The following is a 27,099-nucleotide window of genomic DNA, read 5'->3' as shown; positions in this document are numbered from 1 at the left end:
ATGCATGGGGATGCTGGCACTACACACATTTTGCACAAATACACAACTGTCATTGTGGTGTCATTATTCACTGGCAAATGAATGGTGGCAGCACAATGATGGTACGCTTTCATTGGACAATGTTGTGCATTGCAGGGGGACCTGTACGGGTATGTTTGGGCTACCTGTTGTGTATGTTAGTAAGTGTTTGTGTTTTTTCTATATATTTGTTTATTAGTTTTGCAATAAAGAACAACAACTTAAAATGTACCATGTAGCATTAGACATAAAAGTATTAGTATGTATGTAATAGTCAGCTTCCCACTCCAGCTTTCCAGCTAAAATGTAATGCCAATCCTGTCACATGAACAAACCAGTGTCATACCATGGGGTGGTCTAAAAACACTTCTAGCCATTGTATCTCCTACATTTTGTAGTCTAACTAACGTTTGAATTGTGGAGTACATTTAATTACGTTTTAATTTTAATTTGTGTGCCACACCTTGAGAGATTGCACTGACCACTGGTTCAGAGCTAGAGCCCCACATGGTTATGCAGAACATCATGATATTATTCAGGAATGTACTCGATGCTGTCCCACATATCCTCACCTGTTGCATCTGGGGCTTGTTGTCGTAGGTCAGTGGTTCCCAACCTTTTGACTTCTGTGGACCCCCATTTTATCAATACTGGAGCCCGGGGACCCCCAATGAATCATTATTGGATTCTGGGGACCACCACTGAGTCATTACTGATAGTTGGAACCTAATATTATTACATTTTCTAAGCAGTCGCGGACCCCCTGAGGAGGCTTTGTGGACCCCCAGGGGTCCCCAGCCCACAGGTTGGGAACCACTGTCGTAGGTAATTAGTTAGTGGTTCCCAGATATCTCTCAGCTGGAGCTATGTGGAAGCAATTCAGCATATACAGCCAGTTGGCCTTTACAATATATAAGATCAGTAAGCCATTCTTATAATTTCGGTGCTGTCCCACGGCCCCCCCCCGACAGGCCACTCTAGCTAGAAGCAAAGCTAATGTCGAAATTGCCTGAAAGTGGCCTCTATCTCGTTATCATATCCCAGTAAGGCTGTGAGGGGGTCAGCAACATGGACTGTCCCACCATGATTGTGAGGGCTGCGGATACGTTCTCCCAACAAGAGTGTATTGCTCTGCAAGACCCTGCAAGATGGAGGGGGTCGGCCCTCGCTGCGCCACACCTGGAGCAGTTAGCAATGGGCCTAAAATGGAATCGGCGTAGCTTGGCTGGTGTATAATGCATACGATGCAGGGATTTATAGTGTATGGTGCTTAGCCTGCTGTAGAAGTGATCTTGCCTGTTTGGACGCGGCAGTAGCGCCAACTGAGCTTCTGATATCATCGAGTGCCCAGGTGCCGCGGAGTTTCTGCCTGAAGCAGCGCATGAAGGGGCTCATCTGGGAAAGCAGGCGTTACCCTTCCCGCATTATATTTCAGTCTACAGTGGCTCCAGCGTTATAGGAGCATTCCCGTCGAAAAAGGTGTTGTGCCTTAGATTTCCCGTCCTTGTACAGATCTCCCCATCGTGTTGTGCCCCTGGCCTGCAGCAGCCGCCTGCAGATGCCCGTGTGTGTGACCGGGAGCAGACGATGATAGGGCAGTGCTTAACTTGTAAATAAAAAGGTGCCGGTGCCGTAAGCCCTCCTCTTAAACTCGCGGCTGCTGCAATTAAATGTGCGAGCATGAATAATAAAGCTCCGATGCTTCAAAACCCCCTTTAGAAACGGGCAGAGAAACGGTGTCCCATGTTATGCAGGGTTCTGCACTTGCCCATGCCAGCCTATTTGTGCTTTGAGGAGCTGGAAGAACGTCCGTCCCAGAGGTATAGGTATGTTCAGGAAAAGATGTAAAAGTTTGGGTGGGATAATCACCTTCATCAATGCAATGAGGCCCGCTGGTGTTATCCAACGCGCAATACTTTGCGTAATGCCATTGAGTGCAACTCCATAGTTTGCCCTAATGGTGTCCTCTTTCCTCCGTCATAACACTACGCCCAAGTAGCGAGGTTCGGCGTTGCACCACTTCCTTGGCACGTCCGGGTGAAATGGTGGGGTGGAGGATGCGAGGGGGAAAATATGAGACTTTTCCCAATGTATTTGTATGCCGGACAGGTCACCTCATCGGATGAACTCGCGAAGCACCACTAGGCTGTGGGTCTCACAGGTAAAGGGTGATACCATCTGCGTAAAGGGAGAATAATATATGCTTGAAAGGGTAGTGGACCGCATATTCGTGATGGCATTGCCGCAACCTGGCTGCTGAGGGCTCCACCGCAGGGCATACAGCGGCGGCGATGGAGGGCATCCGGGCTCCGTGCCTCTGGAGATCGGGGGGGGGGCTTAAGCCCTTCATTTTCCCTCTGGCAGTTGGTTGGGTACACAGCGGGGTGATGCAGCCGCCGAGGAAAGCATGGGGAAAGCCCATCCGTCCCAAGGTTGTCATGCGGTAGTCCCGCTCTAGCCAATCAAAAGCCCTGCTTGCATCTCAGCACACCGCTGCCAAGTCTGGATGAATGTCACGGAGTAGAGCGACCAGGGCGCACAGATTGCGGCATGTGGATCTACCCGGGATAAAGCCAGACTGGTTTGGCCTGACCTCGAATGCCATGGCCTGGATCTTTGCAGTATTTTGACATCTCAATTAATTAGAGATAACAGGGCCAGATGTAGCAAGCAGTTTTGCCCATTCTGTGTCTATGGGAAAATGTGTTCGTACATATGGCCCACAGTCAGTTATATGCTGTCAGTGGGTTTCCCCGGGTTGGGCAGTTAGATTAGCATGGCTTCCCTCATAGTTGGGGGTAGCACACCTGTGGATCTAGCTTTCTGATATGCCGATTTCAAGACCGGTGTCAAGGTGGTTATACATGTTTTGTCGAAGTCTGCAGGGAGCCCGTCGGGCTCAGGGGCTTTGCCCGATTTCAGCTGCATGGTGGCTTCTCTAATTTCATCTTCAGTTATCTCTTCCGCAAGGAAGTTACAGTGGGCATCACTTAACCAACCTAGGGCTACATCTCCGATGTATGCATCTGCACTGGCAAGTGTCGACCTACGCGATGTTTACAGCGATTGGTAAAATGACATCAATGCTTGAAGGATCTCTGGGGTTTCAATGCATAGTGTCCCAGTTGCGTTGTATACTTCTAAGACATCATTCACTGTAGGATTTACGTGTCATGTTTTCAAGGGTGAAACCTGGTCGTTCTCCCTCCCCATATGCTCCTGCCTATTTACCACGATGTAGACATTCCCCTTCTGCGTATCCTGATAGCCAGAGAGGGTTTCCCTGAATTGTTGGTCTATTCTACGATCGCCCGCCTTCTGCAGCTGTCCTCCAGGGACTTAAGTACAAGTTCTAGGGTTTGTGAACGATTTTGCAAGGAGCAGAGAACTCCTCCACTTTTGGCTAGGCATAGCCCACAAATTGTGACCTTAAAAGCCTCCCAAACTGCGCTCATTAAGGGCACTGAGGCCCTCATTCCAACCCTGGCGGTCTTTGACCGCGAGGGTGGAGGGCAACGGAAGCACCGCCAACAGGCTGGCGGTGCTTCCAGGGCCATTCTGACCGCGGCGGTAAAGCCGCGGTCAGAAAAGGGGATCCAGCGGTTTCCCGCCGGATTTCCCCTGGCCCGGAGAATCCTGCAGCGCCGCCATGGGGATTCCGACCCCCTTCCCGCCAGCCTGTTTCTGGCGGTTTACACCGCCAGAACCAGGATGGCGGGAACGGGTGTTGTGGGGCCCCTGCCTGCACTGCCCATGCCACTGGCATGGGCAGTAGAGGGGCCCCCTAACAGGGCCCCATTAAGATTTTCACTGTCTGCTTTGCAGACAGTGAAAATCGCGACGGGTGCTACTGCACCCGTCGCACCCCTGCAACTCCGCCGGCTCCATTCGGAGCCGGCTTCATTGTTGCAGGGTCTTTCCCGCTGGGCCGGCGGGCGCCCTTTTGGCGGTCGCCCGCCGGCCCAGCGGGAAAGTCGAAATGACCCCCGCGGTCTTTCGACGGGGTTACTTTGGCGGGCGGCCTCCCAAGTTAGAATGCATGCAGCACCGCCATGGAGGATCCCCTTTTCTGACCGCGGCTTTACCGCTGCAGTCAGAATGGCCCTGGAAGCACCGCCAGCCTGTTGGCGGTGCTTCCGTTGCCCTCCACCCTGGCGGTCATAGACCGCCAGGGTTGGAATGAGGGCATGAGTCTTTATTTCAAGTCAGGAAGTCGGTTATCTCTGTGCATAGATCTTCGCGAAAAGGACCATCCAGGAGTGCTGTAGGGAAAGCCTCCATGATGCATGTAGATTCACTCTCGTGGGCACATGTAGTGTCAGAAGCACCAGGGACAGGTGTGAGTATGTACAGGCCAAGTGTACGACCATATTTACTCAGGGTCCCTCCCCCCTAGAAACTAACCAGTAACCAAGCCAGGACCAACTATTATGAACACTGGACTGGAAGGTGCCCTCAGATGTATCTGAACGATGAAACCGCCAGGCATCTAATAGATCTTGTTCTCTCATGATACTATGTATGTTTTGGGCAGCGATGCAGTGATAATCTCAAGGTTGGTGTGAACGGTCATCCCCACAGTCGATCACAGAATAAAGGGTCATCTGTGTTTGGGCCATAGCAATTCACAATGAGAATAGCATGGCAGGCTAATTGTCTCCAAGTTATTGAATAGCGACCTTGCGTGTCATCAATTGATCCCAGATGAACATATGACGCACCCTTGCGCACTAGGGTAGCTATTCCCCAGGCATATGAGGAGTATGTGGAAAGGCCCACCGGTTGGCAAATGAGGCACTGGTTCTGTTCACCATGTGGGTCTCCTGCAATAGGGCAATTTGGATGTCATGTCTTTCCAGATAGGCCAGGATATGCCTTTGTTTATGTGGATCAACCAGCCCCCTGACATTCCATGTAAGGCAATTGACCTTTACATGCTGTGTAATAACAAAGGTGGCTGGAGGCATGAGCAGTTTAAGGTGAGCGATAGTTAATGAGATGTGAATTATGGGGATGATGAGCATGTGCAGTGTGTCGTGGCTGACTTGTTGTGAGTGTTGAAAGTAATGCATGTCACAAATCAATTTCAACAAACCCAGACACACCCTCCTCCCACTCTGGTAGTCCAATCCTGCCAGGGATCCATAACCCCCTCAAAAAGCTAAACAAAAGAGAACAGTCATGACAACAAGTGTGAAGAAATACTCTACGTAGAAGACATCGCCGCTCTGCAAAACCCCCAAATAAATAAACTCTATAGGGATATCCTGTGAACGACCAGAGGGTTGGGCAGGGTCTCCTTCATGGTAACGAGTGTCCAGCGTATAGCTATTTCTATGTCCATCATCTGTCTCGTGTGTTAAGTAATTGGTCTATTTTGCCATGTGGGAGCCAGACCTGTGATAATCATAAGCTTCTTGAGTCCCACTCAAGTCAGAGTGGGTTTTGGCGAAGAGCGTGTTGATGATGCAGGTGACAAGGGCCCCTGGCGATGTTGCTTCAGAAGCAGTTTGACAAAATCAGCAGCCAAGGCTGGATTGGTGAAGTGATCTTTACCTTGATAAGAAATGCGCAGGCACGCTGGGTAGGACGTGGCATAGGGCACGGCGGCCTGGTGTAGCTTTTGCTTGATGAGCACACATTTCACCTGCGCCTCCTGAACTGCGACCGTGAAGTCTGAGTAAAGTGCTACGTCGTATCCATGGAACGTTAACAAGCATTTTTCTCGTGCCAACCGCAGCGCTGTGTCTCTATCCTTGTAATTTAGTAGCCGTGCTTAAATTGCACAGGACGGTGCACCTGGGGGTGGCCTGGACAGCAGGGCTCTGTGCGCTCTTTCAACTATGAGTACTTTAGGGAAGGATGATGCTCCGAATGGGGTGGTGAGGAGCCGCTCTGCATATTCTTCCATTTTGCCTGTGTTAGCTCTCTCCGGAAGGCCCAGGATATGAAGTTATTCTGGTGAGATCTTGCCTCCAAGTCTTCATGTTTAGATGCAATCACTTGAAGGGCTTTCTCCATATTCAATAACTTGTTTCCTCTCATGTTCACTGTATCTTCCACAGTAGATAGGCACTGCTCTGCTTCTTTAAGATGGCTGTCGTGCTGCTCTATATTCCAGGGGAGAGTGTCCACATGACTGCACCTGGTGTCCATTTTGGTCTCGATTGAGGATAAGCTTTGTTGCATCAATAAGAGTAGTGTTTTCATGTCTGCCTCCAATGTGCCAGAACCAGAAGGGGGATCTTCTGAATGTGGCTGCTCCATCACGCCCACCAACCCCTTGACATTATTTCCTACTATTGTACCACTTTTCTTTATTATGTCTTTATTTACCCAGGTCTAGTAGGGTTACTAGGGTAGACCCCTATCTTTCTTATAACTCCAACCCCTTGGCAGTACGTTTGATGTCAAATTTGCTCACCAGAAGCAGCCAACCTAGGAGTAACGTGCATGCTACCCCAGTATGTTTAGCTTTCCGGCTGTCCTCCACCGCACAGCCCTGCACCTGGAGCCCCAAGGGGCTTTTGTAGCCTCCTGATAGCAGGCCCTGCCGCTGTCCCAGGAGAGAATATGTCCAAGGGCCGTGGCCTGGGCTGTATTTGCACCAGATACCCTCAAAGGTTTCCAGCAAGGGTGGGGGAGGGGGACAAGAGCAGACAGGCACACTCTTGAATCGTGTGGAGGGCCTCTGACGCAGGTATGACAGGAACCAGAATGTTAGTGTTCATCACTCAATGCAGCCTGGCCAGGGTTTTCACTTTTCTCGGATAGAGCGGGTATCGTACAAGGTTGGTATTTGCCGGTTTTACCAAATCACAACCCGGGGCACCTAGAGATGGGGGAAGCTGCATACAACTACAGGAACATACACACTCTCTTTGCAGAAGGGGGGTGGGGTGTGCCAGCAATTCATCGTAACAGGGGAGGGTGTTAACATGTATTCAAGCTGTGACTGTTATTGCGTATAGAGTCAGAGTACTAGCTGCTTTTAATTGCAAATTCTATGGACGCGATGGGTCCTTCCCCATCTGCAATGCGCCCATCCCAAATATTTTCTATTTTGGGGGCCGTGCGTGGCGGGGGTGAGCACCATCAGTTTGTGGGCCGCGTTGCTGGCGGCTAGGCCTTGGATGGGCCTGCTCCTAGCCCACCTCCAAAAGCTGATGTCTGTGTTCACCAGATGGTGCTATAGTATCGCAGCACCACCAGTGGTGCCCAGCCACACACCGTTCGCAGCGCTTTTGGAGTGAGGTTAAGGCTTGAAGATAGCCGGTAATCCGATCGGGCCAGTTCCCCCTCGGTGCATGCCGTGGGGATACTGCGACCCCCAGCATATGGCCATATGCATTTCTGGCCACGCTGCAAGGGACAGTGGGGGCCTCCTCAGGACGCTTGGGCCCACCAGCTACAGAGCATCCGATAGCAGGGGCACATAAGTGCACTCACAGCCTTTGTTGTAGTTGCAGGTTGCATCGGGCAGCTGTTAGTGCAGCCCAGCCGCCATGACAAAGCCGCAAGCTAGGTCGGGCAGTCTGGACAATTACATTCTTGCTGAAGAACTGCAGTTCTGTGAGGCAATGTCGGGCAAGCAAGAGATATTCACCAAGGCATGAGGGGCATATATATATCCGCATTCCGACCTGAGGGGCATATGTATCCGCATTCTGACACAATGGTGCGGCCATCTTGCGCACCGGCTCTCTTTTGCCCCCAGTACATGTATGTGTGTGTGTGGATCGGCTGTTTGAGGTGAAGGGATCTAGAGTGAGTAGTGTGGTTGTGTCTGTATGTGTGCCACTTGCATGTGAGACCCATGTTCTTGTGTATGTTGTGTAGTCATGTGGCACATTCAGGTGAGGGTTATTGTTGTGTGGCAGACATTGTTGTGATGTGTGTAGATGTGCTTGTGTGTGTGTAGCTGAGTGTGCAGTTGTATTGGCTGTTGTGTTGTGTGTGGGTGCAGTGTGTTCTGTCATGGATGTATGGCAATGTGTGTTTCCGGCATGTACGGGTTGTGTTGTGTTGGAACTGTAATGGATGATGGTGTGTATGTGGTGTGTTGTGTGTAGTGCAGGGGGACACATGGCTAAGGTAGTGTGTGTGTGTGTGTGATGTGTACCTCTATTCCATAGCCACTGCCATTGTACAAAGTCCATTCGGTCCTGCCGCCTTTTCCCTCCATCAGTAACTGCTCTAAGCATCTAAATGTGGCTTGACGGTCTTCTCAGGTCTGCTGCCGACATGGCCTGGTGGTGACACCGCCAAGATCTAATTCAGGCCCTAAGGGCCAGATGTATCAAGCCTTTTTGCATTCGCAAACAGTGCGAATGCTCATTTGCGAATGCAAAAATGCCTTTGAGTATTTATTAAAGGCATCCGCAACACAAATTAAAGAATCGCTAAAATAGCGATTCCTTAAATTTGCGAGCCTGTTTAGGGAATCGTAAATTGTGATTCTCTAAATAAGAAATCGCACATAAGGAATCCTTATTTGCGATTTCTAAACCACATATAGCAAGCAATTCCTTAATGCAAATTGGGCATTAAGGAATCACCATGACCACCAAGTTGAACTTGGTGGTAACCACGTGCAAATTTTAAAAATGCATTAAAAATGCATTTTTAAAATTGACATGTAACGCACACATGCCACTTTGGCATGTGTGCGCCTTACATGTCCTGAAATATTTTTTTGGGGTGCAGCAGAGGGGGCCTTAGGCCCCCAGCACCCTGGGGTTTTGCATTTCCTAAATTGCGAATTCCAGTTAGGAATTCGCAATTTGGGAAATGCAAAAAAATTCGCAAATATGGGCCTACAGGCCCATAGGTGCGAATGGGGACTGTATCGCAATTTGAGATCCGGTTTTAGCATTTGCGATTTTTAAGAAATCGCTCTTACCGAATTGCAAATATGATACATTGCATTTTGCGAATCAGAAATAGCGATTTCTTAAAAATCGCTATTTCCGAATCGCAAATGCCTTTTTTGTTACATCTGGCCCTAAGTCATTAATGTACTACCAAAACTGGAGTAAATGCATGGGATGGTTTCAGAGTACAAGACTAATCCTAATAACAAAAGGATTGAGCACTAATGTTAACCTAAGAGGTATCTGGATCATGTGGAAGCTAGAAGTTAACAGAACCTGCATCAAGTTCCAACCAAGTGGCATTAGAACCTGTACAAAACCTAACTCTTAATGTATAAAAACCTGGAAAGTACCTAACAATGAAGTTATCCAAATTTGGAAAATACCCAACCGATGATGGATCAGAACTTGGACCATACCAAGCTCAGGATGGACCAAAAACAAACCAGAAGCAGAACTTGGACAAAACCAAACAGAAAGGGCCAAACTAGTATCACACCCATCCCAGGAGGTTGGGTGTGATCCAAGTCATACCGAATCTAGAACGCGTCAGGAAATGAACCATACTGAGCCCACGAGATATCAAACCTATATCACAAACAACCCAGTATCAGAATCTGTACCGCAAAACCCAGGAGTTATCGGACCCTGAACCAAAACCAACTCACAAGCTATCAGAACCTGGACCATGCCAAACCCGAAGCGACATACTCTACTAGGGAGGTTTCAGAACGTAGACTAAATCCAACACAGGTGTTAAGAGAAATGATGAATTAAAAAGAGGATAAAGACATTTGGAGGAAGAAACAATAGGCATGCGAACTAATGTTTGGATCAATGGAAGCAGTTCCCTGGGATAGCTCCATGGTAAAACAGGCCCAAAATGCTTTCCTGCCCCCCTGGTCCTAAGACTCAGAGCCAATGGGGCACTATGGTAGGGTTCAGTCCGTTAAGAATACGAAATGGTGGCATTTCTATTAGACTAGGTTTAGTGAAACCACAACCATCTAGGTAAGAAAAGTGAAAGAATTTCAGGTATTCACTTCCAGACATTTGGGATCAATGTGGGTACTTGTACCACTATGCTGTGGCATTCCTAATAATGAAAGATCAATTGATGAGTTCCTGTGAGTAAAAGGCAAACCAGAACATTTCCTCCAGGATCTGAGAGTACTCCACAAAGGTAATATGAACGGAGGCCCTCAAACTATGGCAGAATAAAAGACACCACCCCATAACTATCTGGTCAGTAATAGTATTTCCATGAGAATATGGCCAAGGAACACCAACACAAGCATGGTTAAATCAATGGAGACATTCAATGATGAAAGTCCAACAGGCTAGCATTAATGAGGATATCTGAATCAATCAGAGGGCACTCTACCTTGGAAGAACCATAATGGGCAGCAGGCTAGCATATGACCATTAAAGGTATTCCTACCATGGTAAGAAGAGTAAGAGAATTCTCACAAATCAACAGCAGCATCCTCACCAGGGTGTGATCCTTAGTGACAATCCCATGAAGAGAAGGACCAATGAAGGCATTCTCACCAGGAAAAGATCAATGAGGTATTCTGTCCAGCCCCTGGCCAATAACGAAGAGCATTCTGGACAGACTAGGATTAACAGGGCATTGTGACCAGTTAACCAACTAGTGCATTCTGATCAAGCTGGGATCAATGAGGCATTCCGATCAGGTATGTACCAAGAAGGGCATTTTGTCAAGGTTGGGTTCCAGAAAAAGATCAATGAGGGCATTCTCTATTGAAGAAGAGAGGGATATTTCCACTAGATGGTCATTAAGGAGGGCATTCCAACTATAGAAAGGACAATGGGCGCATGCTTGTGAGGGTAATATCAGTAGTGACTGTGCCACCATGGAAGGATCAACTATGGCATGCCCACAAATATAGGATCACTGAGACCATTCCCACGTGGATCGAAACACCTCTATAAGGGCATTTCTACCACAGTGGGATTCATGCAGGCATTTGCACCTGGATAAGATCCTACATGGCCGTTCCATTGCCGTTAATCAACGAGGGCATTTCCACCAGGGCAGGGAGAGAGAAGGGACAGGATTATTCATTATTTCCAGAAGGACAGTTTCTCCTTTAGCATCTTTGTGCCTTTATGGAATCAGGGTTAGACAGTGGCTTCTAGACAGTAGTAGCCTGAGTGGTGACTGCATTCACTGCTTGGCGATCCCAAGTTAGAGAAAGTAAGCAGTCATCACTTTAAGTAATAGGCTTCTATTAACATTGACCCTAAGGCCATTGGTAACCTCAGATGTTGCTAGGGCTCTAGTCGTAAGCAGGAGTTAAACTGCTGCAAAACGGTCTTAAAGGTGGGCAGACATGTGGTGACTCCGTGAGTACCAATCTGGTACCAAGTGGTGAATAAAACGTGTCAACTAAAAGTAGATTAAGGCCAAAATAAAAGGCGTTGCCCCCAAAATAGAAGGACTCAAACTAATCTCCACTCTAACAACTAGAACACCTCCTGGCAAAGTCGCTGGTCCTTTCAGTCACCCTGGTGACCTGGGACCAGATTTACTAACATTTGATGCAACACATAAAGACAACTTACCGCGCTGCATCAAATGGAGAGAGCAGGAATGCTCCATATTTTCTAAGATAAGGTGCATTCCTGCTCTCTCTTTGCGCTGGCACACTAAGTGCTGCCTAGCACCAATGCAGACACCCTTGCGCCATAGTGCTGCGTTATTGGCAGGAATGTTTCTGTACAGGAAGAGATAACTTCTGGCACAACAACAATCCTCAGAGGGATTTTGCTCTTTTGATGTGCGCTGCATGATGCAGCACACATAGAAAGAGGAACTAACAAGGATAAATAAACATATTTCTCCTTGTTATGCCTTTGTTGCAATGGATTAGCATGTTGATGCATTTCCAGGTTTATTACCCTTGGTAAATCTTGGAATGCACCAAAATCAATGGGTGGATGCGTAGGAACGCCCTCGTTCCATCCATGGAATACCTTCCAAGCACAGAGTAATGCAAGACAGCAATTTGCGCTGCCTTACATTACTCGGGAATTACTAAGACAAGCAGGGCCACGCAAGGTAGCTTTGCGTCGCTTAGTAAATATCACTTAAGCCCTTGCATTGCCTTCCATGACACAATGACAATGCAAGGGCTCAGTAAATCTGGGCCCAGATGTTTAGTCACCGATGTCTAGTTAGGAACAGCATCCATTGTTAACTAGTATTGATAACCCAACTAATCACTATACTTTTCAAGAAGATTGAAGGAACGAATGGTTACAAGAGTTCCTTTTATCAAGTCCCAAGAATGTCTTTTGCTTTATGGGCTTGGATCTCAAAATCTACTGGTCGCTGTCAGAAATGCTCAGTGTGGAAATCTGAAAACTGGTGACACAAGTCCTAACTTAAAGCTGGATCTTTTGGGTCAGATAGTGAATCACACTTCAATGGGGAACATCTCTGAAAACTAAGATCCATAAAGACACCCCTCAGAAGAGTAAGACCCCATGAGCTGGAACTTGGGTTGACTGTCCTCTAATCCCTGTGGGACTGAAGAATGAGTAACACCAGCACACTACAAGCGTGAGATGGGACAGAGATGCTCCAGGCTCATCCTTGGGCCAACAGCTGACCATGCATCAACTCCTAGTCCTGGATGTTCTTTTTGCTTTTTCCTGAGGATCAAGGCTGAAACAGCCGTGTGTGTCCTGCTCAGGCTCAACTGTCCACTAAGCTGTCCTCACCCAGGTCCTTCAGTCAGGTGGTTCTTGTGCAGGTCTTTTCAGGGTTTGGGCCACTCATTCTGGCAAGTGATGTACAGTACATCAGCAGGTACATAAGTCCCCCTTCTCTCACCAGGTAACAGCAGCAAGGCAGCCCAGCAGGATATTCTAGATTCAGATAGTCTGGAGGGAGAAAAGTAACCCAGCAGAAATTCTACATCTGGTCCTCTAAACTTCTTTCCCAGGCTGGAGTACAGACCTCCATGATGACAAGATGAACAAAGTTCTGGCTGAGGGGTACAGTACCCTGTAGACTCTTTAAATCCTGAAGGAGAACTTTGTCCCTGCTGTTAGGCAGATTTCGCACGCTTCTAAGTCCAGAGCCAAAGTATCACACATCTGCTTTTTTTGTTGGGGGGAGAAGGGGTCTGGGTGAGTTTTACACAGGACATGGGAAGCCTACACTGGATAAAGGGAAAGAATTGAAGATGTTCCCAGCCCAACAATTTCAGAGAGTTGCGGAAGAGTAAGTTAGGTAGCCTGAGTATGCAGGCACAGACCAAAATGGAGACCAGCTTTTCCAAGATAGCCAACCATGCAGGAGCACACATACACGCACACAGCTATCTTGAAATGTTTTTTTACCATAAAGGAAAATAAATCCAATATGGCTGTCTGTGTGTGTGTATGCATGTGTGTGAAGTGATGCGCCATCAGCCACTTTGTAATATCTTTTTACTTTAATTTACCATTCCAAGATGGCTGAAGGTATTTTTGAAAAGAGTATACTAACAAAATAAATTGCATTAGATGCTGCGCAAACTAAAAAGTGAACAGCCAGGTAGGAGTGTGCAGATGCCCGGCCCTTGCAAAAAGAATTTATAAATAAATGAAATAATGTTGGTGCCAAGGGAGAGGCGGGCGATAAGGCAGAAACAATACCCAAAGAGATCCACTCTGAAGCAATGTGCAGATGCTGATCTGTCATGAAAAAGAATTAAAAAACGAAAGAAATAAGATGAGGAGCAGAGTTGAGAATTAGAGGTCGACAGTGACAATACCCAAAACAAGCGGCCAGGTAGGACTGTGCAGCTGCTGGATCTAAAAAAAAGAGAGCAAGAGAGGAAAAAGGGAAATAAGGAAGCAATGTTGGAGGTTAGGTAGTCAACAATATGGGAACAATGCAAAAGCAAGCTGCACGGTACCACTATGCACCTGCTTGAGCCTCATAAAAAGAAGTGAAAAAAGAATATAATAAAGCTGGAAGGGGAGAAGAAAGTGAGAGAAGCAATGCACTACCACAGAGTACTAAAAGACAATAAAAAGTGCAGTGGGAAAAAACAAGTCATGCTATCAGAAACAATGTAAAGACAAAATGTTCCAGGGTTGAAACAAGCACAAGAATAGGAGGAATAGACCCAGGGAACAATGATGGACAAGAAAGCCATCTAACCATGAGCAAGAAGCTGACCCAGGGCTCACTTTATTTATATTGTATAGTAGACAAAAGGTCTTCCACAACAGACATCTGAAGCTGCCCACAGGCTAGAATAAACAAGCATTTGCAATGCAATGGGTCCTCCATTTGCTCGAATTAGAGCTATTGGTGTTGTAAATTCCTAACTGGACTTTTCTTGCCACATACATTGAAAATGAAAAGTGAATCGGTTTACATAAGCATGCCGACTGAAAGTGCCAAGGCCGCCATGAGGATGATTGTGAAGGAGACATACAAAAGGAAAAAGAAGTACGCTCGCAATCAAACATATAGGCAAACGTGCAATTATCCATGTAACCCGGTCAGTCCCCAAGGCGGTAACAAAACCGCCTCAAGGAGGAACAAACGTAAAGTGTTTACCAATGACAACAAAGGATTTTTGAAAGGCAAGCCTGTGAACCAGTGATAGTGATGAGCATGCGGTGGGTGCGGTTGAAAGCCCACATAGATACCAACACGTCGGAAAAGCAGCGCTTGCACGCTGCTATTCTAGACCTACAAATGACACAAGACACTTTCAATTAATTTGAATGATTGACAGAAATGTGCAGGGGCATGGCGGCAAACTTTCCAAAGCCATTCAGAAACTGTTTATCACTGCCAGCCCTTCCACACAAATTGATACAAATCTGGCAATGTTCACCAATGTACGATCAGAGAGGGTATTACCGCTGAACTATGATCAGGGCTGGCAGTACTGCACCTAAAAAATCTGAGGAGCATATTAGAAAGCAGTGAGGAGATATTCTCAGTGAACACCCCAGGTTGCAATGTAGAATGTTATGCGGCCGCTTTGATTGTGTTGCTGGAAAGTGACCACTGGAATTTACAATGTTATGCCACCACCTAGAGTTTGTGGCCAGAATGTGACCTCTGCACCTTGAGTTACTGATCTGGTACTGAATCAATGCAACATCTGTCATCAGAGGTTTCCTGGGACTGCAGGAGGTCTGGGCAGGTTACTTACCATACACACCATGAAGGGCACAGCAAGGATCACCACGCTGAAGAGGACGATGAGTAAGATGGCCCACCAAGGGGCCCTCTCTTCCGATGATATGCCACCAACACCTGTAATTTTTAGAAGAACACAAAATTGTTAGATAGGGTTCATAGTTGGTTGCTTAGTTGTCAGCCTGCATAGTCCACAAACTCTCTTCCTTACAACCCTGCATGAACTTTCAGCTCTCGCCTTCAGAGCTTTGCTCCGGAGAGTAGGACTCATGTGAGTGTCACACACAGGGGGGAAATGGCAGACCACTGCAAATGTGTACTACTACAAAACTGCAGGTTTAGACCACGGTGGCTAAACCAGGATTCACAGTAGAAGAATAGGTTCATACAGTTATGTTATATTATGTAGATTTTTAGAGCGCACCATTGCCCAGGAGGGTATGCTGGTGCTGAGCAGTTGTGAGTCAAGTGTGAGTCTATCCAGTGGTTGACCTGGACCTCCAGCAGCTGAAACCATCTTACAACAGTATATGACCGGCAGTTATATCTTCCATAAGTTACACACAGTACCACCAGTGACAGGTGCACTCTACATCGCTTACGCACATAAATCAATCACATTAGCACCATTGATACCCACGCCCTATATAACCTACACACAACATCACCACTGACAGATACACCCTACATCACTCACACACATAAACCAATCACTGATACACCCTTAATCATTTACACAAATAAATCAATCACATAAAAAAAACAGTGGTACACCTTACCTAAACTACACACATTATCACGACTGACAGATACACCCTACATCTTTTACACACATATAGCAATGAAATTACCATAAGTTATACTCACACCCTACCTAACCTGCAGCCAGTGCCACCATTGACTGATACACTTTATATCAGTCACACACATAAATCAATCACATTAGCACCGGTGGTACCCACCCCCCCATAACCTTCAATAATACACAGGAAGAACTATTAGGGATACAACACCCTACACAATCCACACCATACACAGTACTACTGGTAATAGCGGCACTGTGCATAATCTACAGACACACAGACATTCAGTAACACTAGAGATATTGTGTCGCGCCGCGCGGTGCGGCGCGAGCCGAGAGTTCGACTCAAGCCGGGCGTTCGGCTCGGGCCGCGCACCGCGTTGCTAGGACGCGGCGCGCCCCCAGCCTCTCCTGCGCATTTCGAGGCCCCAGACTTGCATGGGGCCTCGTTCTACCTTCTGCTTTCCACTATACTAGGGGTCTATGACCCCTCTTACCTGTTTTTTCGTTTCTTTCCCTTTTTTCTTCTTTTCTTCTTTTCTGCAGTCTTTTGTTGTGCCTTTCTTTATGTCTTTTCCCCCTTCCCAGATTCCTGTTCTTTCCCAGCATTCCTTGTTTCCTATTCTCTATGGTTCCTGTTCTATTCTGTTCTGTGTGTTGTTTCCCTGTCTAAGATGGTGTCCTTTTACTTCCTGTGGGTCACTTCCTGTTTTTTAGTATATAAGGGCTGTGTTTTCTTCTTTCTTTGCGCTGCAACACTTTCTGCTCAGTTAGTGTCTTCGCTCCTGATTTCCTCACCTTTTGGGCTCTGGATTTCAGCATTCTGTGTTTCCTGACTTTTGCTCCTTTTGGATTCCTGTTTGTTTGTTCTTGTTTTTTCCAGGAATCTTCCTGTTTGGAGGTTTTTCCCCTTTTTCTAAGGGTTTTTTTCCCTCTGGCGCTATTTTCTGAAGGGCACGGTCTGTTCTTGGCGTCTCCATTGCCTACAGCACCGTGGCTACCAGAAAGAGCCGCCCCTTTTTGGGCCAAAGTCGAACATTGAAGATCCACGCCACCAGATCTGCAAATTCTAGGCGCCAGCAGCACGTGAGTCGTGACAGATTGTAGCACCTAACCATTCCGACGTCCTCAAACACCATGGATGACACAGTGGCGGCTGCTGCAGATCCGGAACAATCTCTTTTGACCACGATTCAGCAACAAGCTCAGGAATTGCAACAACTACGCAATGAAAATGCTGCGTTACGGCAGGCTTTGACTCTCCGCACCAGTGATGTTCCAACTATCTCCGCTTCTACCCCTTGTTTCTCTGGTGAACCAACCAGGCTTCGCGAGTTCCTGGATGCATTAACAGTGTACTTCACCTTCCGACCTACCCAATTCTCCCACGACAGGACCAAGGTGGGTTATCTTATCAGTGCCTTAACCGGTCCAGCCTTGGCCTGGGCAACCCCGATGGTGTCCTCCAACGACCCTGTATTGTCGGACTATTCCACCTTTGTGAGTCGCTTCAAACAGATGTTTAGCCGTCCTGGATTGGAAGCCTCTGCTGAAGAAGCCCTGTGTGACATCCAACAAGGCTCTCAAGACGTCCTGCAATATCTAACCCGTTTTCGTCAGCTGGCGGCAGAGACCACTTGGGTGAAACGTACTCTGGTAACTTTATTTCGTAGAGGACTCAAAGAAGAAATAAAGGATGAACTAGTACATTCTACCAGAGCGGAAGATCTTCGTGGCCTGATGGATCAAGCACTGTCCATCGAATATCGTCTTCAGGAACGGAGATCGGAAAAGAAAAGGAGTAGAGGGTTTTCCCAGCCAAGTAGCTCACGAGCTTGCCTGCAGCGTTCCGAGGAACCTCGCACTCCTGCTAGAGACATCGAAGGGGAACCCATGCAGGTGGATACTACCCGAGGTCCGCTCTCTGCTAGTGAACGAGAAGACAGACGCAAGAGAGGGTTGTGCCTGTACTGTGGTTCTGCTGGTCACATGCTTCGTACCTGTCCTGTACGTCCACCCAGGCCTTCGGGAAACGCCACCTCCCGTCCTCTGTAAGAAGGGAGGGGACGGGATCTACAGCTATACCTTCCATCAGCTCCTTTAATGACAATACAACCGCCTTGTTCATTTTTCCTGTCCTGTTACAACTTCCTGACGGTCGTCAAGAAAAGACTATGGCATTACTAGACTGTGGTGCTAGTGGTATATACATGGACAAGACGTGGGCTGCTGCTCACCAAGTTCCTACACAAGCAAAAGAAGTACCCGAACAGGTACACACCGTGGATGGATCCTTGATATCCTCGGGTCCTGTAGACACTACTACCCTGATGTTAAGTCTACAGGTGGGGAACCATCAAGAACACATTTCCTTCGATCTTATCACGTCCCCCAACCATACCATCATTCTTGGAATTCCGTGGTTCATCAGACATAACCCGTATATAAATTGGGTAACCCGGACAGTTTCTTTGTCTTCGCAATTTTGTCATGAGAACTGTTTTACTTCCGACAAGTATTGGTCTCCGAAAAGATCCTTAGATACTGAAGGTGCCACTGGTATGTCCATTAATACGGTCCAAGGGGTCCCAGACCACTATTTGGAGTTTCAGGATGTTTTCCAAAAACCGTCGAAACCTGTGCTACCTCCACATCGAGAATATGATTGTGCTATTCCTTTGGAACCCGGCACAATTGTTCCTTTTGGGAGGATGTACTCTCTCACGGAACCCGAAAGGGAAGTTCTAAAAGAGTATCTGGACGAAAATATACAGAGTGGTCTTATTGTTCCATCGTCGTCTCCGGCTGGGGCTCCTCTCTTTTTTGTGCCCAAGAAGACAAAGGATCTTCGTCCTTGCCTGGATTTTCGAGGTCTGAATAAAATAACAATTAAAGATCGTTATCCTTTGCCTCTCATCAGGGACATACTAGAAGCTATCAGAGGGGCTCAACGTTTTACTAAATTAGATTTACGAGGAGCTTACCACCTTTTACGCATAAAAGAAGGCGACGAATGGAAGACAGCTTTCAGGACTCCATTTGGCCATTTTGAATATAGGGTTATGCCGTTTGGTCTCACTAACGCCCCCGCAATCTTCCAGAGATTTATGGACTCAGTGTTTTCAGACCTTCTGAATCAGACAGTCGTGATCTACCTAGATGATATTCTTATTTATTCTAGAAATCCTGAACTCCATTCTTCCCATGTGAAACAAGTTCTTCAAAGACTTCGTCTCATCAACTATTTTGCAAACCAGAAAAATGTGAGTTCGACATGACGGAAGTCAAATATCTGGGCTATCATTTAAGTCTCACCGGCATAACTATGGATCAAGAAAAGGTACAAGCTATCCTAGAGTGGCCTTCTCCTTCTTCCATAAAAGAAACACAATGTTTCCTAGGGTTAGCAAACTTCTATCGACAATTCATTCTAGACTTTGCCAGACTGACTAGCCACATAACTCACACCTTAAAAAAGGAAAATTTAAAGAAAGGGTTTGTCTGGACTGAAGCGGCTGAAGCAGCCTTTCAAGAATTAAAGAGAGCCTTCACCCAAGCCCCCATCTTGAGACATCCAGATACCACCAAACAATTTATAGTCGTAACTGATGCTTCTGAGAGAGCCATCGGAGTTGTCTTACTCCAACGACAAGAGGATGATGGTCTTGAACATCCTGTTTTCTACTTGTCTCATATCCTTTCCACAGCTGAACAACACTATTCTGTACTGGAAAGGGAATTATTGGCTCTGAAAACAGCCTGCCTTGAGTGGAGACAGTTTCTGATGGGTTCTAAGGAACCATTTGAGGTGAGGACAGACCACCGTAACCTACAATGTTTACGAAATTTTGTATGCCAGAATAGTCGTCAGGCCCGCTGGGCCTTTTTCTTCAGTCAGTACGATTTTTTCATCACATATATTCCTGGATCTCAAAACATTCTGGCTGATGCTCTGTCTCGCCGATATCCAGAGTGTACTCCTTCCTCATCTCAGTATCTTCTGGAACCCAGTAAGATCATTGGAGTGGCTCAGTCTTTCCTGGAAGAAGTACAACTGGAATACGCCAACCTATCGGACCACGACATAGAAGAACTAAGACCATTATTACATAAGAAACAAGGATATTTTTATTATCAAAACCTGATATTCCTCCCTACTAACAAGGTGCAAGAAAAGGCATTACAAATGTGCCATGATTCACCTGTAGCTGGTCATAGAGGCATCAAGGCCACACAAGAACTTCTTTCACGATTTTTCTGGTGGCCTACCTGGAAGCTGGATGTGGAAAGATACGTTCAAGCCTGTCCCATATGTGCCCAAATCAAGATACCCCATACCAGACCGGCAGGATTACTACAGCCTTTGCCTGTTCCACCGGCCCCATGGCATACCATCTCTACGGATTTTATGTGTTCACTCCCACCATCAGCAGGAAACCGGGTCATCATGGTCACTGTGGATTCTTTCACGAAGATGGCTCATTTCACTGCCCTGAAAAGGCTACATACTTCTCAAGAACTAAGTCAAATATTCATTGATCATATCTTCCGTCTCCATGGACTTCCACATACCATAATATCTGATAGAGGACCTCAGTACATTTCCAGATTTTGGAGGCATTTTTGTAAAACACTAAATATTAATAGAGCCCTGTCTTCAGGGTTCCATCCTCAGACCAACGGCCAGACCGAGCGTCTGAACCAAGGACTAGAGCAATATCTTCGATGCTTTTGCAATTCTACCCAAAGTAACTGGAACACTTACCTCTCTATAGCTGAATTTTCCTACAATAACTCAGTCCATAGTGCCTCCAAGGTCACTCCCTTTTTCTGTTCTTATGGTTTTCATCCTACCTCTTTTCCTACTTCTCCACAATCCAACTCTCCTTTACCCGCTATTACCTATTTCTCCAAACGCCTTCTCCAAATCCATAGACTAATTCGATCTAATTTGTTACATACCAAGAGATATATGAAGAAGGCTGCAGACAAGAGACGTGCATCCAATCCAGACTATCATCCGCAAGATAAAGTCTGGCTCTCCTCCAAATTCTTACCCTCACGTATTTCTCAAAATAAGTTCACACCTCGTTACTATGGGCCTTTCCGTATTCTTCAGTTGGTCAATCCTGTCACTGTCCGTCTTCACTTACCTCATACATGGAAGATTCATCCGGTCTTTCATGTTTCTCAGCTTAAACCTTATGTGCCTGACCCTTACTCACGTCAGTTTCCTTGTCCACCTCCTGTACTCGTGGATGATGTTCCTGAATATGAAGTACAGGAAATTTGTGACTCTCGTCTTTTTCACAAACGCCTTCAGTATCTGATTCATTGGAAGGGTTATCCTCTCAGTGAATGCTCTTGGGAAGATGCATCTTCCGTTCACGCACCTCTCCTGATTCAACGCTTTCACTGTTTATTTCCTCTCAAACCTGGACCTTCGGGAGGGGGACCTACTGTCGCGCCGCGCGGTGCGGCGCGAGCCGAGAGCTCGACTCAAGCCGGGCGTTCGGCTCGGGCCTCGCACCGCGTTGCTAGGACGCGGCGCGCCCCCAGCCTCTCCTGCGCATTTCGAGGCCCCAGACTTGCATGGGGCCTCGTTCTACCTTCTGCTTTCCACTATACTAGGGGTCTATGACCCCTCTTACCTGTTTTTTCGTTTCTTTCCCTTTTTTCTTCTTTTCTTCTTTTCTGCAGTCTTTTGTTGTGCCTTTCTTTATGTCTTTTCCCCCTTCCCAGATTCCTGTTCTTTCCCAGCATTCCTTGTTTCCTATTCTCTATGGTTCCTGTTCTATTCTGTTCTATGTGTTGTTTCCCTGTCTAAGATGGTGTCCTTTTACTTCCTGTGGGTCACTTCCTGTTTTTTAGTATATAAGGGCTGTGTTTTCTTCTTTCTTTGCGCTGCAACACTTTCTGCTCAGTTAGTGTCTTCGCTCCTGATTTCCTCACCTTTTGGGCTCTGGATTTCAGCATTCTGTGTTTCCTGACTTTTGCTCCTTTTGGATTCCTGTTTGTTTGTTCTTGTTTTTTCCAGGAATCTTCCTGTTTGGAGGTTTTTCCCCTTTTTCTAAGGGTTTTTTTCCCTCTGGCGCTATTTTCTGAAGGGCACGGTCTGTTCTTGGCGTCTCCATTGCCTACAGCACCGTGGCTACCAGAAAGAGTCGCCCCTTTTTGGGCCAAAGTCGAACATTGAAGATCCACGCCACCAGATCTGCAAATTCCAGGCGCCAGCAGCACGTGAGTCGTGACATATTGACACTCTAGACTTTACAGACTGTCACCAATGATACTTACACACTATCCTTTTTATACACACTACCACTGGGTACAGCTACAACGTGTACAACCTACACTCATATGCACAGACCTACCAGGTTATCTACACCATTTGCACCTCACTAACACACTTACCACAAACAGTGTCCCCAGGGATATCTACACTCTTACTGTAAGGAAATGACTCTTTTTGTATGACTACCCCATTCCCAATTTTAAGGCGGATGCTCCTGCTTTTTCAAAGGGCACTAAATCCTGCTGACCAGCTCCCAGTGCAAGTGCTCTGACCCCTCAAAAGGTATGCAATTGTAATTGTATTTATATAGTGCTTACTACCCCTGACGAGGTATTGAAGTGCTTTACGCTGGGAAGCACACTGCTCCAGATCCTAAAGTTAGAGGATAGTCCAGTGTTATTGGTTATTGTTAGTTACTGGAATTAGTCTTGTGTGTTCTGGAGACCTTTTCATGCATCCATCCCAGTTTCTTTGTCATAGATTACAGTCATATGAGTTTTGTATTATCATAAGCAGGGGCAAGGGAAGGGGGTGTTATGTGAGTTCATGCTGGTGGTGGATTGGGTTAGGAGATGAGTTGGAAGAGATTAGGTATTGTTACGTTGCATGATAGGCTTTCAACAATGGAGAGGTTGTGATCTTTGATATGAGATGCGGGCAGTTTTCAGAAATACAATCAGAGAGATTAAGGCAATGGAGGATCCAAGACAAAGAATCAGCATAATTTGTATGCAAAGATTGTGATATTTTATGTACTTCTGGTAAGTTCTAGAATCAGGCGAACAGTTTCTTTATTGTGTGGCTTCTGCTAGACCACCACCCCAGAAAAGTCAGCTGATCAGTGCAGGGGGTTCAAAGCATAAAGTAATGGCCGGATGCATACACTAGGGAATATCAAGAGCTGTAGGCTGTGCTCGAAGAAGCAGTAACCTCATGATCATAGCAGTGTGAGAAAATATATAGATAAATGTTGCAAACATTGAAAAGGAGATTCTGCAAGTGATGGAGTGGATGTTTATCCTCAAGTGTGGCTCACAGTACTGATGATAAGAATCAATGATGGGTCCCTTTGGATTCACCCTGGTTGTAGCAAGGACAATTTCCCCAAACAGAGGAAGTGTATTGCCTCTATTCCTGATGCTAGAGAGCTGAAATCCAGGCAGCCATTGTGAGGGGGCTTCCTGCAGAAGTTAAATGAAGACTTTGCTAACCGAGGGCTGTTGATTAAACTTCCTGAAACACTGTTCTTTGAATGGTAGGGGACAGGATGTACTGCAGAGTCTGTTGTACAAGGAAAAAAGGTGCCTCTTTGGTTGAGGCCCAGCGTCTGTGTTTCTTGATCACATACAAATGCCGAGACCTCACATCTCTTTGATCATGATCCAGGCTGGAGACTACCCTGATGTGAGGGGCTTCACTACACAAAGATTGTGTCTGGAGAACAGCCAGGAAAGGACATTTAAATTCTGATACCAACAACTACAATATTTTGTGAGGTGTTCAGTCCCTCACACTTTCATTAGGCCTTTCTGTAACAGTTTCTGAAATGCTTATTACTACCCTTGATGAGACCCAGGTGGGCTTTTAAAAAATAATAATGCACCATGTTGTCCTCTCGTAGTTTGCACTAGTTGGAATTTATCATAAATAAATTAAGGGCCAGATGTATCAAAGGGTTTTACCCATTCTGTGTCTATGGGAAAATGTGTTCGTACATATGGCCCTAAAGCCACAAAAACAGAGCGGAGTCAGGAAGTGGAATATTTTTAAAGATAGGCAGATAAGAATGCTTCGATATGAAACACCAACACTCCACAGCCACATTGTGTGATCTTGGGAAGATAACAAACTGAACTGTAGACTGGAAGAACATGAAAGAAGGAAGACCACGGGTTGAGCGCATCGTATATCCGACATGCATCAATAATCTCCAGAACCGGAAGTCAAGGTCATGCAAAAGAGTGGGTTTTTATTGGGATGCATACCACTCATTACATAACTATCCGTAGAAGCGCTAATTCTTTGCTGATAAAGAAACCGATGCACGAGGAGGGAAGTGATTCCTGTAGGATCACCCAAGTTGGGAAAATAAATCTGGGACTCAAAGCAAGATTCCTTGTTTGTGAAGCCTACAACTTATCTGCAGCATATCTCCTCCTTCTACAGTGAAATGGAGATTAATGATGATGTACAAAGACAGAACAGAAGTGACAATGTGGGCCACTGGAGGGACAGAAGACCGGTCCATCAACCACCAGTGACACAGAAAAATGTCATCCATCTAGCAGTGGAGGCCCTTTAGTTTGTAACATGAACCCACTCACTCCCTCACTGGGTTAAAGTGCCTGGATCAATTATGCAAAATTAAGCTGAATCAGATCAAACACATCAAGCCACCAGTCCTTTAACTTCGTGTTTGCTCACTACCATCTGAAAAAGTCTGTGCTACTCTAAAAGCTTATGTCTTGCACAATATCTGCATTTCATTTTTAATTAGGCTAATAAAAGTTACTAAAACCTGTAGAGTTTGAATAAGTGAGTGGATAGGAATGTTTATAAAGCAAAGCTTTACAGAGTAGCGAATGCTGAATGAGTTCTCTTCATGAAGCCGCTACTCTCTCACCAGCAGTGTGGGGCCCTCCCCTGTGCACACTTACCCAACAAGGACACCATGAAGATGACCTGCACAGCCGTGGTGAAGCGTGGGTGGGTGAGGCCAGGGCTCCCTTCTCTCTGCCCACCAGCCTATCATCATACAAGCTGCTGTTAGCCCGCCCCTGCTGGGAGTCGACCTGCTTTGCCCTGCCTACGTGCCTGGCTCTCTGCTGCCTGGTACAATCATGGTTCGTGCAATGCTAATACCTGACTGGAACATTTCACTTACCTATAAGAACATTAAATGTGTGAGTGTTAGAGATTTGGTCCCTCCCTGCTTGTTGATATAATACATGCTGGTCGTATTGTCTGTACGGACTAGCACCAAGGATCCTGCTACTCTTGGGAGAAATGCCTGCAGAGTGAAAAAGATAGCTTTCAGTTTCAGGCTGTTGATGTGCATAGATGTTTCATGTGCCGCCCACTTAACTTGGAGCTGTAGATCCTGCAAGTGGCCTCCCCAGCCACCCAGTGAAGCATCTGTGGTGATGACGAAATTGGGCACCAATGCAGAAACGTAGGCCTTGTGATAGATGAGGTCTGTGAGACCACTTTAGTGTGTTTATAATTCTTAGGGTTATGGAATCAAGTCCTCAAAGGACACTTCTGATTTAATTCATTGGGGCTGCAGTTCTTCCTGCAATGGTCTCATTTTGTGGTGTGCCAACAGGACTAGGTTGATTGCGGAAGAGATCATGCCCAGGAGCGACTTGAACAGCCTCACTGAAACATACTTTTTTCTTGATATTTTGCTATACTAGCCTTGTTTGTCTTTCCTGAGAGGGGAAGGCTTTGTTCTGAGATGTATCTAGGTAGGCTCCTAGAAACATCATTGCTTGACTGGGAGTAGTTGAGGACTTTTGCTGATTCACAGTGAGACCCAGTTTGAGAAATAGTGACAGGTTGGCTTTCGTAGCTCTGACAGCCTGCCTGTGAGTTTAATTTTTTAGCAGCCAGGTGTCTAGGTAGAGGAATACCTGATTACCTTGTTTCCTGAGAGCGTCTGCTACCGGGACCAAGCAATTGATGAATATGTGAGGGGCTGACTTGAGGTTGAAGGGAAAGGCTCTGAATTGATAATAGGTACCAGCTACGGTGAAGCAGAGATATTTGCAGTTTTTGCGATGAATGGGGATATGGAAATATGCATCTTCCAGGTCTAGAGATGTCATGAATTCTCCGCTGTTCAGTAGGTGAAGAATGTCGGAGAGTGTAATCATACGAAAGGATTGCTTGCAGTGATATTTGGTTTAGCTTCCAGAGATCTAGGATTGGTCTCCACTCCCCTGATTTCTTGTGTGGGAGGAAAAAATGGCAGTAGAATCCACTTCCCTCTTGAGCAACCTGAACCCTCTCTATTGCTCCCTTGGCAAGCATTCTGAGGGCTGCTTTCTTAATAAGTGAAGACAAGTGGGGTGCGCTCCCCTTGGCAGAGTGTTTGGAGGTCTTTCTTTAAACTCCAGGGTATAGCCATAGGTTACTAGGTAAAAAACCCATCGGTCTGATGTGGTGCTTTCCCAATAATGGAGGTGATTGGAGATATTTGCACCACGAGGGGTGAGAAGAAGGTGGAGTAGCTGGTACCTGGATGCGGTCACTGCTTGCAACCTGAGTCAGGCTCTGAGGTGGTGGCTCTCTGCGGGGGCCTTGCTGAGAGAAACCCACTGTGGATGGCTGACAGTATTTTTGCTGTTGGTACGCAGACCTGCATTGGGGCTGGTAGGACTGGTACTGCTGGGAGCGTTGGTAACCAACCCTGTGAGTTAAGAAACTGCGCCCACGCATCTCCCGAAAGGGCAACTGCCGGTACTTGAGGGTACCAAGGCATTTGGCTGAGCCACTGTCTGACTTAATGACAAGAGGAATGTCATCAATGGGTACCAAACAGTGTGTCCCCATCATATGTCATGTCAAGTGTCTTAGATTGGTTTTCGGGCCTGAAAGAAGTTCCTTTAAGCCATCCCTGGCGCCTTAAAGTGGCTGCGCTTGCCAGTTGGTGGAAGCCTGTGGAGGGGATGTCCATGGGTCAATCAATGATCTCCGAGGAGGTGTGCTTGCCCTCCTGTAAGATCTTCTTGGCTTCAGGTCTTTTGTCTTCCGGAGTGAGGCCAATGATTGAACCGATATCTGACCACATCTAACGCACTAAAGGCCTGATTTGTACTTATTTAGTGTCGCATTTGCGTCTTTTTTTTATGCAAAAGCGGCTCAAACTTCAAAAATATAATTGAATTTTGAAAGTTTGCACCGCTTTTGCGTAAAAAAAATGGTGCAA

At 46.6% G+C, this 27,099-nt stretch overlaps 1 protein-coding gene across 1 annotated transcript in view; it reads right to left on the bottom strand.

Moving 5' to 3' along the window:
* Positions 1-27,099, bottom strand: part of LOC138286989 (mucin-22-like) — a 55,740-nt gene that overhangs the window by 10,684 nt on the left and 17,957 nt on the right. The window contains exon 4 of the mRNA XM_069227352.1: positions 15,086-15,189. Within this exon, the coding sequence (XP_069083453.1) occupies positions 15,086-15,189 (104 nt within the window). The remainder of the gene's footprint in view (positions 1-15,085; positions 15,190-27,099) is intronic.

This window comes from Pleurodeles waltl, chromosome 4_1 (assembly GCF_031143425.1).
Source record: "Pleurodeles waltl isolate 20211129_DDA chromosome 4_1, aPleWal1.hap1.20221129, whole genome shotgun sequence".
In the NCBI taxonomy this organism is placed as follows: Eukaryota; Metazoa; Chordata; class Amphibia; order Caudata; family Salamandridae; genus Pleurodeles; species Pleurodeles waltl.
The sequence above is the reverse complement of the archived record's forward strand: the minus strand, read 5'-3'. Positions and strand labels throughout refer to the sequence as shown.